Source organism: Kogia breviceps, chromosome 6, assembly GCF_026419965.1.
Source record: "Kogia breviceps isolate mKogBre1 chromosome 6, mKogBre1 haplotype 1, whole genome shotgun sequence".
NCBI lineage: Eukaryota > Metazoa > Chordata > Mammalia > Artiodactyla > Physeteridae > Kogia > Kogia breviceps.
Window position 1 is genome coordinate 4,431,948 of NC_081315.1, and position 18,219 is coordinate 4,450,166.

At 33.6% G+C, this 18,219-nt stretch overlaps 1 protein-coding gene and 1 pseudogene across 5 annotated transcripts in view; both read right to left on the reverse strand.

The window, feature by feature from the left end:
• Positions 1-4,061: 4,061 nt before the first annotated feature.
• On the reverse strand, positions 4,062-4,922 carry LOC131758811 (securin pseudogene; annotated as a pseudogene).
• Positions 4,923-13,836: 8,914 nt separating this feature from the next.
• Positions 13,837-18,219, reverse strand: part of FSTL5 (follistatin like 5) — a 688,483-nt gene continuing 684,100 nt past the window's right edge. For all 5 annotated transcript variants that reach the window (XM_059066275.2, XM_059066276.2, XM_067035457.1 and 2 more), the window contains one exon: positions 13,837-16,664. In XM_059066275.2, the coding sequence (XP_058922258.1) occupies positions 15,962-16,664 (703 nt within the window). In that variant the 3' untranslated portion in view covers positions 13,837-15,961. The remainder of the gene's footprint in view (positions 16,665-18,219) is intronic.

The window sequence follows — 18,219 nt, forward strand, 5'->3', positions numbered from 1 at the left end:
TTCTAGTATTTATGACTTCTTTGATTTTATCTTCAATATTTTGTTCTTTTCTACATATAGATTCTATACAAGTGTTGTTAGATTTATTCCTCATATTTCATTTTCTCTGGAGCAATTGTAAATGGTATTGCAGCTTTAATTTCAGTCTTCACTAGTTAATTGTAAATACAGAGAAATGCAATTGATTTGTGCATATTGATCTTGTATCTTACGACCATACTGGATTCACTTATTAGTTCTAACAACTGTTTTGCAGATTCCTTGGAATTTCCTACATAGAAATCATGTTATTTGAATATTTCTCTTTTCATCTGCATCAATGTTTACTTTTTTATATAACAGTTTTATTGAGATATAATTCAGATGCCATAAAACTCAGTCATTTGAGTGTGCAGTTGAATAGTTTTAGTATATCTTAGCTGTGCAAATACCATCATAATCAATCACAGAACACTTTCATCACCCTAAAACACTTGAATGGGAATATTCAAGTATACAGTACAGGACTGTGAACTATAGTCACCATTCTATACATTAGATCCCCATAAATTATTTTTCTTATCACTGGAAGTTTGTACCTTTTGACAAATATCTTCTAATCTCCCCCAATCCCCCAACCCCAGTCCCTGGTAAACACCATATAATCTCTGCTTATATGGATTCCACATATATGTGAAATCACACAGAATTTGTCTTTCTCTGTTTCATTTCACTTAGCACAGTGTCCCTGATGTTCTTCGTTTTTTATGATTCATATTATTCTAGTGTGTGTGTGTGTGTGTGTGTGTGTGTGTGTGTGTGTAGCATTTTTAAAATCCATTCATTTGTCCATGGACAGTTCACATTTTTCCATACCTTGGCTCTCATAAATAATGCTGTAGTGAACACAGGGGTGCATATATCTCTTCAAGACAGTGATTTCATTTCCTTTGGATATATACTCAGATGTGAAAATGTTGGGTCATATCATAGTTCTATTTTTAATTTTTTGAGGAAACTCCATACTATTTTCTATAGTGGCTGCACCAGTTTACATTCTCACCAAAAGTGCAAAAGGGCTCAGTTTGCTCCACATCCCTGCCAATACTTGTTAACTCTTGTCTTTTTGATAATAGCCAATCTAACAAGTTTGAGGTGATATCTCATTGTGATTTTGGATTGCATTTCCCTGATGATTGGTGATGTTGAACACCTTTTCATTTACTTTCTGGCCATTTGTAGGTTTTCTTTGGAGGAAAGTCTATTTATGTCCTTTGCTCATTTTTTTAAAAATCAAATTTTTTTTTATTAAGTTGTATGTGCTCCTTATATATTGTGGATATTAAACCATTATCAGATTTGCAAAAATTTTCTCTCTTTTTTTGTTGATGGTTCCCTTTGCTGTGCAGAAACTTTTTTTATTTTGATATAGTTCCACTTATTTACTTGTGTTGCTTTTACTATTGGTGTCAGTTTCAAAAAAAAAATCATCACACAGACTGAAATCAAGGAACTTACTGCCTATGCTTATTTCCAGGATTTTTATGGGTTCAGTTCTTGCATTCAAGTCTTTAACCCACTTTGGTTAATTTCTGTTTATGGTGCTAGATAGTAGTCTGGTTTCATTGTTTTGCATGTGACTGTTCAGTTTTTTCAACATGACTTATTGAATAAGACTGTATTCTTGGCTCCTTTGTTGTAAGTTAATTGACATATATGCATGCATTTATTTCTGGGCTCTGTATTCTGTTCCATTGACCTATGTCTGTTTTTATGCTGAAGCCATACTGTTTTGATTACTATAACTTTGTAATATACTTTGAAATCAGGGAGTGTGATGCCTTCAGCTTTGTTCTTTCTCAAAATTGCTTTTGTTATTCAGGGTCTTTTTTGGTTCCATGCAAATTTTAGGACTGTTTGTTGTATATCTGTAAAAATTGCCATTCGAATATTGATAGCAACTGTATTGAATCTGTAGATTGCTTTGTGTACTATGGACATTTTAACAATATTAATTCTTCCAATCCATGAGCTCAGAATATCTTTCCACTTATTTGTTTCTTCTTCAGTTTATTCCCTTAATGTCTTATATTGATAGATTTCGGTGTATAGGGCTTTCACTTCCTTGGTTAAATGTATTCCGAGGTATTGTTTTCTTTTTGATGAAATTGTCGCTTAGTTTTTCTTACTTTCTCTTTCCGATAGTTTGTCATTACTGCATAGAAATGCAACAGACTTTTGTATATTGATTTTGTGTCATGCAACTTTTGAATTCCTTTATTAGTTCTAACAGTTTTTTGGTGGAGTCTTTAGAGGTTTCTCTATATAATATCATGTCACCTGCAAATAGCAACAATTTTACTTCTTCCTTTTCTACTTTCACCAATTCTAATAATTTGTTTCAGTGCATTCAAGTTATTGGCTGATTTAATTTCCTTATTCCAATGCAGATTTATACAATTTCCTTTTATTGCCATTGACAGACATATTACAATTCTATGTTATAAGACCAACAATAAAATTACAGCCATTGTCTGATAAAATTTATTTATAAATCAAGAGAAAGGGGAGTGCATATGCATTTATACTGTATTTAATAATTAAATGATAACCATTACCATGCTTTTAATTTTTTTCTTGTAGATTCAAATTACTGTCTGGGGTCTCATGCTTTTATTCTGAAAAACTTCCTTTAGAATTTAAGTTAGTTCTTCAAACAAAAACATTCTCTCAGTTGTGTTTATCTGGGAATGTTTTATTTTGCTCTATACTATATTTTGAAATAAAGCTTTGTTGGATATAAAATTCTTTGTTGACAGTTTATCTTTGTTCATTTGTCTTTATTTTCTTTTGTCTCATTCTTAGTATTGCATAATCATTATGAATCTACTTTCAGTGAATTTTTTTAGTTACTGTACTTTTCAACTCCAGAAATTCAGCTTTTTAAAAAAATTTCTATCTCTTTATTGATATTCTGTCTTTGATAGGACATTGTCACTATCTTTTCCTTTGATTTTTTTAAAGCATAGTTTCCCTTAGTTCTTTGATCATATTTATAATGGCTACTTTGAACTCTTTGCCTGTTCAGTGCAACAGTTGGGGTCACTCAGAAACATTTTCAGTTGCTTGTTTGTGCCTCCCTTTGTATCACATTTTGTATCATTTTTCTTTGTATGTACAATTTTTTGTTGTTTTTAAAAGTAAGGTATTTTAGGTAATATATTGTAGCAAATACATATACCCTCAACAGAACTTCTTGTTGTTTGCTTATTTATTCATTTATGACTTTATTGAACTATTAAAGTGAAACCCACACAAGTTAAAGCCTTTGATACTACTACACAGAGAATGTGGCCTTTAGCATTTCCACAATCATCCTTGAATGACATTGGTTTCAGCAGGGCTCTCTTAGACTATTTATTTGTCTAATCTCTGTGTTAATCTGTCTGTCTCCATTGTATCACACCAGGCTATTAGGCTCTACTAATTGCTGGCTGAATTCATTATTTTTTTTAACGTCTTTATTGGAGTATAATTGCTTTACTATGGTGTGTTAGTTTCTGCTTTATAATAAAGTGAATCAGTTATACATATACATATCTCTTCCCTCTTGCATCTCCCTCCCTCCCACCCTCCCTATCCCACCCCTCTAGGTGGTCACAAAGCATCGAGCTGATCTCCCTGTGCTATGCGGCTGCTTCCCACTAGCTATCTATTTTACGTTTGGTAGTGTATATATGTCCATGCCACTCTCTCACTTTGTCCCAGCTTACCCTTCCCCCTCCCCGCGTCCTCTATTGTTTCAACAAACCCTGGGGTCAACTTGCTCAAAAGTCTGCTCAAATTACATTCAGGGATTTTTGCAGAGGCAGTTTCTGATGTTCATCTTTTGATTTGCTCTGAACCCAGGAGGGCTCTTCTTAACTGTGCCTTTCTCTGATTTTCTCTAGTACTCTTATTGGCCTATAGTTTACCTTGTAAACTTCTTTTTTTTTTTTTTAGGAAGAGCCTGTTAAACAAAGAATTTCTTTATTAATACAAACTATTAATACATACCCACAAACTATAAAGTGCTAAGAAATTTAAATATCTAAGTTATAGCAAACTGCTGGCAATTCAACGTCCAGGGTCAACAGAATGCCTGAGGGAGACTGCAATAGATGAGGCATCCATGGTGGAGGAGGCATCTTCAGAGGTCAAGGGGTCCAGGTGTAACAGCTTTTCAAGTTCCCTTGCCTCATTGAGGGTCATGAGAGGAACTCCATTCAAAGGGAGGTATGTGATCTGGTGCTCTTCAGGCAGGTCAAAACTCTCAAAATCTAGTGGATTGAAGGGAAAGAATTTTTGTTTCTAGATAAGTGTCATTTGAGGTAGGAAAAGAGCTTTTTGCTTTAATGATCTTCTCAGTCATCTTTTTGGTAGAGAAGTTTGTCTATTTGTGTTTGAGGGATCCATTAGTCTTCACCGACTTTTCTGTAGCCCTGTTGACCATTCCCAAAGCCTTTCTTGAAGCTTTAGGTAACTCCATGGAGCACCGAATATGTTGCCAACATGTGGTGTTGAAACCTGAGGTCTCCCATCTAAAATTTACTGAAGACCCAGACCCCAGCTTCACCTTGTAAATTGAAAGTGGGGCTACCAGCCCTCACTAAATTGCTTACAATTCACATCTTCAATGTTTTTAACAGTGTTCTTTAACCTTAATTTCTTCACACTCTGTTTCAAATAAAGTCAGTTCTTTTGTGCATGATTTTGGAGTTATATCTTTTCTTATGACCTCCTTATCCTCTTGTGCCAAATATCTGGTTACTCTCTGGAACTGGGGGTGGGGACAGTAACTCACCTTTCTTGGGGTGACACTAGGCTGGTGGTAAGGTCTCTAGTGTTCTTGATTTTTTTCTCCTTGCCTGAAACTCCAACTTGCAAGTAAGTTGGGCCAGCATTGATCAAGTCCCAGTACTTTCAGCTTGTCTATATTAGGGTAGATTCTCTGCCCTATCAGTGGGCTTCTGTGGACATTCAGTTCTTTTGTTCAATATATCAGATAATATCCATTTTATAATATGTAACTTAAGTTGTATAGTAATTTTGTCCAGCATGGTCAAGAGTGTAGTCTCTGCTTATAGCCAGTAGCAAAGAAGAAATTATTTTCATCTAAAGAATATTTTTTCTGGCCCAGTATGACATCTATATACTTGAAAACCCAGTAGGACTTATCAGAGTCTCTTCTAATACCACCTTATACTGAAACCCAGATCTTTTATGAATCAAATGAATACCTATCCCATTATCAATAATGCTTATTTAAGATCTTTTACAATAATATTAAGCTCTGAAATTTAAATGTGCTTACCATAAGGTCTATAGGTTACTGTCCCTCACACCTAGATATATTCTACACACTTCCCATAATATAACTTTTCCCACAGTCCCCTGTGTTATGTGTATTTCTCCTAGACTTGGACTACTAAACATAATTTGACAGTTTTTACAAGTTAAAAGAATACATAGTAACAATAGGTCTTATGAAAAAAATATCCTAGGAGGGTTTAAAGCAGTAAATATTTTAAAGAACAAAAATTGAGCCTAGGCATTTTCTGAGAGAATTCAAAAATGCAATTTCTAAATAACATACTTCAGCATTTCAAGTATAATAAGTACATGTATTTATTTTTCTATTATAATTTTCTTTAAACGGTGTAACTTTTTTGGATGGTGGTACTCAGTCCAAATAATTATAACTAATATTAACAAAATTAGAAACTGAGCTACTAATGGAAGGAGAGGTTGAATATAGTTGGATAACATAGTGAAAAATGTATGCACAAAACATACAAATAAGATAAATCAAAGGCATATTATTGGATGTTGGGGTTAGCATAAATTCATCACACAGTTAATAGATATTTAAATAAAGTTGTAGATATTTTCATCAATGAATGGTATACTTCTGATCTGATGAATTAATCTCAAAACATAAGTACAGATTTTCCCCAAATACACTGGTATTTTGGGGGTATACTATAGATGCAACATCTTTTATTTATTTCATATAAACATGCTTCTTGACACAAGGCTAATATAAAATGGACAGTCTGCATCTATAAACAACTAAAACATAATGTATATTAATTTAGAGTTTAATTATATATGAAAGGGATTAATCTTAACATAACAAATATCATGTTTACATAACCAATTACATTTAATTTGAGATGGCAAATGTTTAAAAGACATCATCTATCCAAATGTTCATTATGTCTATTAACTCTAATACTTTAGAGAATTAGAGAATATTAAATAGAAAACACCTGCCTGAATAGTGTTACTTTCAGTTATAAAGTTTAATAACATTCAAAGCATACATTTTTGCCAGAATGATTTGAGATTCTCAGAAAGTTAAACATATGCTCTATAGAGACCAAAAACTAGTTTGGGTCCAATTAAAATAGTAATCCAATCATCTCCCATATGTTTATTTACTGCCTAATATGTGCCTATCACGTACAAGTCCTTTTTGGTTTGCTCTCCTTGCTCTCATTTGGTTGCATAATGTGTATGTGTCAGAGAGGGTTACATAGATAATAAACAGAAAATAAATTGTATAGCGTGTTAGATAACAATTCAACTATGAAAATGAATATCAGCAAATGTGATAGCCATATTTTGGAAATTCTGGAAACTTTAAAAAGGGTATTCAGAAAATCTCACTGGCAAGCAGCCATCTGAAGAATGTAAAGAGACAATCTGCATGAATGTCTGGGGAATAAGTACTCCAGGTAGAAGGACCAGCAAGTGTCAGTAGTGGTCTTTCAAAGGAAAAGACAGTTATGACTGGAGATGAATGGATGTGAAGAAAAGTGCTCATGTGATGCTCAGGTGATCAGAAAGCTAATGGGATACTACATCATGGCATTTCATGTAGACAATTTAAGAAAGTCCCAGGATCTAAAAGAACAGGGAAGTATCATTTCCCACCCACTGCCCTGCTCACAAAGCTTGAGTCACTCCAAGAGTGGGGAGCAACTATTTCCAGTACCAGTTCCAGACCTGTGGCTCAGATATTTTGCAGATCGTAAGAATACAGGAAAGACAGATCATAAGAACAGAGAGCAGCAGACCTATTCTTGTAAAATTCTGACTTTATTTCCACAGTGTAAAGGAACTTAAAGGCTTTTTAAAAAACAATAGAGATTTTAGTGGTAACCAAATAAGAGGAAGTTGGTAGCCCCATATGGGTAACAAGTTAAATCAAAGGTCAGATAATTTTTCAGAGATAACCAGGAAGAGATGCTAAAGGAAACCATATCATAACAAACCCCTAAGGCAGGCCTCAAAACTATCCCTGAATAGGAAACGGAATTTAACAGGAGCAGACTGGAGCAATTTGTCTCCCAGGACATTGTTGAAAACAATAACAAATTCAGCCAGCAATTCATGGAGCCTAACAGCTCAGTGTGATGCCAACGGAGACAGACAGCTTAACAGAGACATCAGGCAAAAAAACAGTCAGAACTAACTCTGCTAAAACAATGTCATCACAGAGTTATTTTGCACATGCTCAGTGTTGTGGTCTCTAAGGAGCAACATAGGTCTTCACACTGTGGGCAATTTATGTTTCACTACAGTAGTCCAGCTAAGTAAGTAAACAATATAACAGTAAACAAGGACAACAACAAGCCCAGCGAGGAAGAGAGAATATCTAGAGTTGATATAATATGTTATCAAAAATGTGGTGTTTTCAACAAAAGCTACAGCAAAACCACAGAACTGAGAAAGTGTGTCTCATACAAAAGGAAAAAAGCAGACACCAGAAACTGCTCAGTAGATGGTCCAGTAATTGCATTTAATAAGCAAGTCTTCAAAGCAGCCACTATAAATACAGTCAAAGAAAGAATGGAAACGATTCTTGACGAGTAAAGGAAGTTATGATGACAGTATTTTGTCAAATACAGAATATAAATTAAAAACTAGAATTGATTGAAAATAAACAAATAAAAGTCCTGGAGTTGAGAATTACAATAAAAGAAAATTAAAATTTGCTAGAGTGGTTCAACATTAGATTTGAACTGATGGAAGAAAGAATCAACCAACTTGAAGACAAATGGATAAAGAATATGCAATTCAAAGAAAAGAGCTTAAAAGAATTTAAAAATTGCATGAAGATTCAGAGAAGGATATGACACTATTAATCATACCAATATATATAAAATGAGCATGGCAGAGGAAGAGGGAAAATGTTATTTAAAATGATAATAGCTGAACACATGCAAATGTAATAAAAATCAATAATCTACACATCAAAGAAGTTCTATAATGACCAAGTTGTTTAAATAAAAAGAGATCTCAACCCAGGCATGTCATAGTAAAAATACTGAAAGACAAAAAATAGTCAATTTTGAAAGCAGCAAGAGAATAACATGTCACATACATGAGAATCTCATTAAGAATTACAGCAGATTTCTCATCAGGAAAAATGAAGGCTAGAAGTTAGTGGGATGACATGTTCAAATTGCTAAAAGAAAAAAAAAAAGAAAAAAACTCAGTCAAGAATCTTATACCTAGCAAAACTTTCTTTCAAAAATAAAGGTGAAATAAAGACATTCTAAAATAAACAAAAATTGAGAGAAGTTCTTGATAGCATACCTACCTACAAGAATGCTAAACACATTTCTTGAGGCTGAAATCAAGTTACAACAGATGGTAATTTGGATCTACACACACAAACACACACTCACATACATATAGAGCACCAGTATGGACAATTATGCAATTAAAAAAGATATTATAAATGCCTATATCTTCTCCTGTCTTCTTTTAACTGACATATAAATTATTTATTGAAAAGTATATATACACATGTGTTATATATACACATTATATATAATGTATTGTAGGATCTGTCACACATGCTTATGCAATATATTTGACAATAAAAGCACAAAGGAGGTGAATAGGAGCAAAGCTGTAGTGGAATAAGGAAATGATAAGATGGTAACTCTGCTACACAGGAACAAACAAAGGGGACCAGAAAAAATATATAATTGTTCTTCCTTTTCTGTTTATTTAAAAGACATACATTTACATAAAGTAAATAACAAAAAAGTAGTACAAAATGAGGGAAGAGTGGTTAGAGCTTTATGGGAGTAACATTTCTGTATCTCACTAGAATTAAGTTAGTATAAATCTGAAGTTGTTTTAATAAGATGTACCTAGTAAGCCCTAAAGCAACAATTACAAAACGATTTTCTAAAGAGTGAAAAGATCATTAAAGGAATTGAACTGTTGCCCTAGGAAATAGTCACCCATTTCAAAAGTAAGCAGTAAAGAAGAATAGAGGAACAGAAAAGACATGAGACCTATTAAAAAAAAAAAAAAAGGAAGATGTAATTCCTATGATAGTAATAATACATTTAAGGTAAATGGATTAAATAATCTAATCAGAATACAGTCAGACTGGACTCAAAAAGATCCAAATATATACTGTAAAAAGGAAACACATTTCAAATTGAAAGATACAAATATAAAATAAAAGCATGAAAAAGATATTTATTCCAAAAGTAACAATAAGAAGGCTGGAGCAGCTCTACTAATATCGGACAAATGAGAGTTTAATACAAAAAGTGTCCCTTTAAGTGTAAGTGGCATACAGTTCTTTGCATGGTCCATGGGACCAGGTTTCCTGCCCCTTCCCCAGCACCAGAGCATCCTTTCTTCTCTCCTTTATTTACCCGTGTCTTGAGGCTGGGTGTTTGCTCTCCTCCCTCAGAGACAGAGGGTCGGTCTGCTTTTACTCCTCCTGAAACTTTGGGTCCTTGCCTGTTCTGGGGGTGAGACAGATGGCTGCCCTGCCTTAGCGGCTTAATGTTTGGCTTCCTAGGGCACAAGAGTGTGAGCAAGGGGACAAGGCTTGCTCCCCACAGCAGATGGTCACCTTACACACAGCACCAGGGTAGGTGTCTCCGATTTCCTACCGGCCTTTCATCTTATGTGCTTAAAGGATTCTGAGTGTGGGAACTCCTCCTGTGTCTCAGCCTCGCCCCCTTCACCCCAGCCATTCCAAACTGATAAGGTGCCCTCCACATAGCCTGTAAGAATGTGTTAAACTTTTAGCTGATTTCGTGCCACCTGCTTTTTATGTAGGCCACCTCTTTCTCCCGTGCTGTGCCAAGGGCTAAATAATTCCTTACTCCTCATTAGAAATTAGTTTACCAGTTGACCTTGCACCCCCAGCTCTATGCTATGCTCAGGTGAAATTATGATGTTGGCAATTTTCCAGCTTGTCCTCTTTATTAGAGTGGGAGTAACTTTCTTTGCAGGTTTCTTCTTTCTAAGAAATGTCAGAAGCATCACATTATTTTTGAAATATGTTGTTTTCATTTTCATAAACAGAATCCACAGATTCTGCACCTCTCAATTCCTTTTTAAAGTATTGTTTGTGAATAATTGTATAATGTATATGCTTGCTTGTTTATTTACATATTTATAATTTCTTAAGTAGTTGAAAAATTATTTCTCCGTTTATTTTCAGTGAACTGAGAATGCTTTCTATATTATTTTTCTTTATTAAATTTGTGTCTGTAACTGTTTTTGTGAGAAAAACAATAATTGTGAGAAAATATTAGAGAACTGATTTTTGCATTGTATAAATAAATGTATTTATATGCATATGTGTACATATGTATTCATTCATTAGTTCTTAGTATTACATTGCTAAGTGGTACTTAGTATTGCTATACATGTTTACATATCTTTATTTACTCCATCTAATAGAGTCTCCAGAATCAAGACACAATACTCTTTCTCTTTCTTTTATTTTCTTACTTCTCTGTAGTTCGTACTTTATACACATGGATGCTAATTAGTAGGTTTTGCATAAATACTTTGAAATTATGTCCTCATTTTGGTTCATTATAAAGAACACATGTATATAGGTGTGTAGAAGATGGAGATTCTGTGCTCTATAATCATTCCACAAACTTACACTAAAGTCTTATATATAAAACATTTTATTTAAATCAATCTTGTCCTAGATTTAAGAGAAATTTAAAAGTACTAATGAGGTATGTTTGAATATTGATTTAATTCTCCATCCCAGATGCGTTCATTTTTGCATATGCCCAAATTGAGAAACACACACACACACACCTGTGTGATGTTTAACTGCTGCTATGTAAACCTACATGATGTATGGTACATTTGCACCAATATAGACAAAATGAAATCATGTAATATTTCTGTCAACAATCAAATTTTTTAAGCTATACAAAATTAACCTACTATATATTAATATCCTTAATCTAATTGATATATTTACCTTTGCTCAACTTATAATAATTATTTCCCTAAAGGACAATTAATGTATCAAAATGATGTGTAATGACCTAAAGAAAGTCATGAATACTACTTTATTCCCAAGATCAGATGTGGAGTGTTTGCTATGCTTTGGTAATAGTTCTGAACAAAGTATAGAACTTTGAATTAGAAGCAAAACTGGTTTGAAGGTAGGTGGATAAACAGAGACATAGTGGAGTAATTCAATGATTATCCATGTGTGATATCTACATATTTTCATGTGTGTAGAGTCCCTTTCTTGATTATCATGGGATTTTTCACTTGGACTTTGTAACACTGTAGAAGTATATAGAGCCAGGTGTAAAGGAACAGTGTACTTTTTCATGGAAATGCAAAACGAATTTATACACATGAATAAAACAAACGTATTTCTAATTGAAGTAACCGTATATTCCTTTGACATTGAGACAATTCTGAATCTTCTATTAATAGTGGAAAATTTGTGTATAGAGATAGTCTTCAAAATATTTATCAAACATTAAAAGGTACATTTGGTATTTCAGTCTGTTCTTTCTCAGTTTCAGCCAAATCATACTACATGCAAAATTTAGTTATGGACTTGAACACAAGTCTCAAAACATTGAGAATTTTATCATTACTGTACTCTCGTATAAAAGAAAAATGGTGAAATCTTTTCTAATTCACCAACTGTTAGTTGCACATTACTGTAAAAGAGCTGTGCAGTGCGCATTATACTCCAGAGACAGGAATATTTTGTTGATGAATATTGCTGAAAAAACTGTGTGCTTTCTATTTACTAATAGGACTATATCATTTATTAAATACAGACTAAGAAATCATGCTTATATGTTAAGATTTAGTCTTCTCAGAGGATGGGGAAGGTTACCGTGACTCAAGTCTACAATCATGAATTTCTATAGCATGATTTTCAGAACATATTTCTGTGCATGAAGATTCCAAGGAGAGATAAATGATATTAGAGTGTGTTTGGAAGAAAAGTGAAAATAGGTTTTTGATAAGGTGCTGCTTTTTTTCCTCTTTACCCATTCACACAGGAACCGCTAAATGGTAGATGTATGGACAAGTGACATTAGAAGTGGCCCCTTATGAGTTCATGAGGTTGTAACATTGGGGTGTATATTTTCATCCTATTTTAGAGTTGTATTAATTTTCATGATAGCCATATTGTTCTTAATTTTTTCTCACTTTTAAAATTTACATAATATGACAAGCTGTCAGATATGATTAAACATATCATCTCATCATGTATAATCCAAAATACTTAATGTAAAATCCAGTCAAGTTCACTTATTTTTTAAAAGAAAACCCTGGGAAGAACTTTTGTGTGGGAGTCTTAAAGGTGATAAGGTTCTAAAATCGCACTTTTTAAAAAGTGCTTCTACTTTACTTTTATATCGTTAAACAGGAGTTGGAATAATGCCTGAAAACTGTATTGGTTTGCTACATAAACATGATGACACTACTCTGGAAATATATTCCATGTCCAGTATTATTTAATTTGTCTTTTATCTAAATCTTCCTTCTCACACCCAAATCTGCTTCTCTTTCATGACTTTCTTATTTTTACCACTGATGTCCTATTTGAGACCCGTTGATTTGTTTCTTTTTATCATACACACTTATGCAGTTGTCATCTCAAGTCTGGTTCCTTAACACGCCTTGTCTTGTAATATATACTTTCAATTTAATTGTCCTCTATTAAAGACCACAAACTTACATTTTTTTTTGCAGTAGCCTCCCAAATGATACCTCTTTCTCTAATTTCCCTTCCGTCAGATCTTCATTCCATTAGAAAATAATGAATGTTGAGAGTGTTGTTTTCACTGTTATTTCTCTTTTTAAAAATTATTGCTGAGTTCCTACTGTCTGGATTAAGTCTAATCTCTTTAAATTCGTTTCATTCTTCACTTCCCTCCCTCCAAAATCTGATCATAACCCATTTTTCTTGAGTTATGGATATCACCTTCTTTACATAAATATTTACTTTTTTCTAGTCAGTTATGCTCAAGGATCTCTCCACATCCTATTTCTGTTGTTGGTTTCACACCTTTTCTTACTTCATGCCCTTCACTGCTACCACAAAATTATCACCAGATAATTTGCAACAAAATCATATTATTATTATTTTTGCTATCACTTCACTATTTTCTCTTGCCTATTAAAAATCTACTCTTTGATGTTATAGCTCCTTTTTAGAGCGATGAACTTATCATTTTTATCTTGGTTTTTCTTAACATTCAGTTTTTACACATACCCACATTATTGATGAGACCATTATTTTCAACACACTTTTATCAAGATGTGTATAGAGTAATGCTGATGTCCTGTATGCCAGCTCTTATTCTGTTGCAGAATTATCTACTTTAGAAAATATTATATTATTGCATTTCCTTCTTTTTTAAAAGAATCACAAATCACTATATTCTAAATATTTCATTGTTAAAAAAGAGGGCTCAGTATTTGTGTGGTTGAAAGTGTAAGGATGTTGAAAGGAAAGGATTTGAGTCTACTTTTATGTTCCATTCTGATATTCATTTCTTTAATACACAAGAAGGGATTCTGAAGACATAGACACCTTAAAAGGATAAATATCTTGCTTTACACATGAATATGAAGGCATAGGGCAACTTAGAATTGATATAATAAAGCTAAATTGTCATTCCTTGATTGGTCTCACTTTACCTGCCCTCTACCCCATCCCATCACTTTAAAAATAATGCAGAACAGCAGACTATGTTTGAAGTACAGGGAGGAAAACAAAACAAAACATGGGCATTTACATTAAAACACTGACTGAACTCTCAAGAGTTAAAATGTAAGAGGTTTATTCTCCTTTTATCAAGCAATGTCTACAGACAGAGCATCCACATGGTGTAAGCTACCAAAGAAAGATATATGAAACAGACTAAACATTAAATCATTGGGTCACAGACACTTTATGTGGTTCATGATCACAAAGGAGAAAATTGCTAAAAAGGAAAACAGGTAAGTAGAAACATGAGCTGATTTCTGTTGTTTATTAAATCTACCTCCCATAATGCTTCCTTAAGCTAAGAAGTAATCTACTGTATCACACACTTCAGGATGCTATACACACATAAGATATTACACACTATAAAATTTCAGGTTTCTAGGCAGTTTTACACAATTTAAACTTGAGTAAAATTTGTATTTAAAAAAGACCTTATTGGATTACCTTCAGGAAATGGAGGTCATTTCAACAGCTCATTAGCATTTTTTGCAACAATAAAACAAAAATAAGTAAAAAGATTCTCCAAACATGTAAGCTATTACTTTAAGCCTGGATAATTATCCGCTTATTTTAATAAACCAACTCGCTAGTTTTAATCCACTCCTACCAGCCTTTTCTTTGCCCTGAAAAAGCAATAATTTTTACTTCTATGCAGTGTCTCATATAAGAGGATTAGTCAGGTTTCAAACACGGCACATAGTGAGAGAGTTGTTTAAGGATTATGTAGGAGTTAAACAAAAGTCATTTAGGAAACTTATTAAGGAATGAAGTCCTGTTGGGTTATATTTAAATAGCAAAGGAAATGGAGAAGTACATCTTTCCTCACCACTGTGGTGCTATCCCCTAATTCCCAATTTCTGTTACTAATTCTCCTAAACCACTAATACTCATCAGTTCTCTAGCCAGTTTTTTCTCCCTGTTACTAATTTCCCGATATGTGGTTTACTCTAAGCAGACACAAATAATGCTTCTGTTTTAGAAATGGAAGTTCCTGCTGATGCAACACTGGACTACATGAAAAGAAAAAATCTGTTCCACTAGTAATAGACATTTGTAAGCAGTTGACGTCCCAGACAAACTTGCATTAAAAATATAATGCACTCTAGTGATTGAAACCAAAATGAGTTGAGAATACATTGCAAACATTTCACCATAATTATTTTCCTCTTTTCCTCCCCATTTTCCATAGCATGCTGCAGATTATACAGTGAGTGTCAGAGTTCGTCACCTGTGTACAGCCTTAGGCCAACTCATGCCTCAAAAGACATTTCATTGAGGGTTAGAAAAATGACTGAAGACTGGGTTTGTTGCAAGAGATATTCAACTTTTCTCTTTTAATGACAAGAAATTTATAGTGATGTGGGAGGTCAGTACGCAGCTTTTAGCCTTCCTTTTCTTCTTGTGACATTCCCTTCAAGGCACAAAATATTACAAACAGTGGATGGGACAGGATATTTTGAATTAAGAATTTTCAGGTTCCATAACACCTTTTATTTCTGGTGTAAGCATACCAAAAGGACAGAGAAAAAAATAGATAAATCACCCTCAAAATGAAATGATGGTTAAAATCATTTCAAATTCCCTGCAGTTATTTGTAAGTATTTAAATTCCGATTTTATTGGCTTAAAACATAACTATAGATCTGATTCTTATAACTGATGTATAATAGCTTCTCATTAAATATTGTGTTAAATATTTCTAATCAACCAATATTACTAATTGTGTATTTCTTTGCCAAAAAAAATAATCTACTTTATTTGGGCCACCCAAGTAACTTATGTTTGCCTAGGATACAAACTTGAAAAGTTAAGCAATGTAAGTTGTAAGTTTAAGCCATGGATTAAGTGCAGTGTACTGGAAAGCTCGTCAGTTAATAATTGTTTAATAGGGCTCCTAGGCATCTCCAACCCAGACGACTGTATTTCCTTGCTCAACTTCAGTGATCTCACAGTTTAACTTATTGAGTCGTCCATCTAGTATAAAGAGAGAGTCCTTGGAAGGGGTCATCAGATACTGACCGAACAAGCCACTGTCCTGGATTTGCCTGTTCTTCCGGTTCCAAGCCCATTCCTCTGCCTTGAGTGGTTCCTTAAGACTCTTTATCATCTTAACCTTCCCAGAGGCGAGCTCCACAAAGAGCACATCAGTCTGTGTGCTTGAACTACCGTAGATGTTGTACTGATGGGCTTCCGTAAACGATGGCTGAAAGGCCAGGTCAGATATGTGCAGGTTTGTGTGAATGTCAAAAGCCTCTTGTATTTCCCCTCTGAAGGTGATGTACTGGACCCTCACAAGACCTTTCACGTCACTGATGCTGACAACATAGTGTCCGTCTGGAGAGACATACGGAGTGCCTGTCACATCACTGTTGAACCCAATGACCGAGTCAGTTACACTGTCCACCAAGAGCTGTGGGGGAACCGCCCCAGTGCTGTTGGGTTTACAGCCAATAAAATAATATCCTCCCAAGTGTGTATATGCCAGCGACTGAGGGACACACTTACAGTCCTTCAAGTTAATGGTCTTGACGTATGACATGGTTTCAAGATCAATCTTTTGTAGTACAGCTTCATCTTTATGAAGAATAAATCCAAACCTGCAAAGATGAAAACCAAAGTTAGACGGGAAACTCCGGGGTGGTTGCCAGAAGGAAATGCACTGTGGGCAGGTGGAAAGGGCCATCACAGCCCAGGCATTAATTGTCAGGCTGTGCAGCAACTGGCGGCCCAATCGTGTTAGAATTAACTTTAAATCTTGCTGCCCTCCTCCTTCCTCTAGGTCATCCTTTCCTTACAGCCAAACAGTTATAGCTCATGCTGTAGAAAGCAAAATAATTAAAAGTGATATATCTAGTTAATTGGAACAACACATTTTATTTTTACTCTAGAGGGTCAAAAAGTAAACAGTATTTTGCACGTCTCTAAACCTACTGATATTGAATCAACTTTGTTAACTGCTAGAAAGCCAGCAAGAATAAAAGCCTTGAATATATATCGCTTTCACTCACTTCATTTACTTCTTATATTGTTTATGACCTTCAAATAAATCTGACAATCATCACTATTTAGATAATTATCCATATTTTTCTCGTTTTAAGCGGCCTCTCTACCTTAATAGACGTAGATTTTTTTCGGGAGGGGTATAAAACTATTATCCTATTTATTACATTTTAGGATCATCTTGATTAACTACCTTTATGCTTTTAACATTTATTTTATTATAAATTTCAAATACAAGTTAAAATTTTCATCCTTGCCAAGCAAATACTCTTATAATTTTTAATGATATACCTGCATTGTATCGGTTATTTTATATTGAACAATGATGAACTTTGGAGATTTATGGCATTTTTCTATTAAATTCAATTTAAAAATAAATATATTTTAAAATATGTTTTGGTGACCTCTTTGATTACTTCAGTGCTTTTGGTCCTGAATGCTAGCTGTAAATTATCAAAAGTCCCTGTGACAAGGGTAAATATATTTTGTGGGTTTTTTTGTTTGGTTGGTTTTTTACAGGGTATAAATACATTTTGAAACACTGACCTAGAACATCAGTGACTTCCTAGCAAAAATAAGTAGGTTAAATAGGATAAAATGAGATAGAAACTACTATACACAATTATATCCAAAATGCATATTGGACAACAGAATTGTAAAGGACTTTTATTTTGTTTGTGTTAATAATATTGATTAAAACACCTCCAAATATTTCCAAAAATTCCTTAAAAATAAAGATCAGAAAAGTATTGTTATGTTACATTGACTGTACTCCTAAATGAAAAAAATTAAGATGACTTTACTGTATTAAAACAAAGCAAAACAAAAGAAACTCTAAAGAAAGCCATTTTTATTATTGTCACCTGTGCAATTCATTTTCAGTATACTAATTATTAAACTAAGTTTAATTTTTGTAAAAATAATTAACATTTCCATACATAATACAGAAATATGGTGCATTCGGTGTAATAATCCTTAAAATTTTAAATATAATCACATGGCAAGCTCAAAATATAAATAAACACAGACCTTTAATATCGTAGAAAAAAATAAGATGAATGTTTTCAAAGAATCAGTCTTGTATCATGTAAGTCATGAAGTACATAAGCACAAATATTTTACTAAAATAGACATAAGACTGTAACTGCTTCT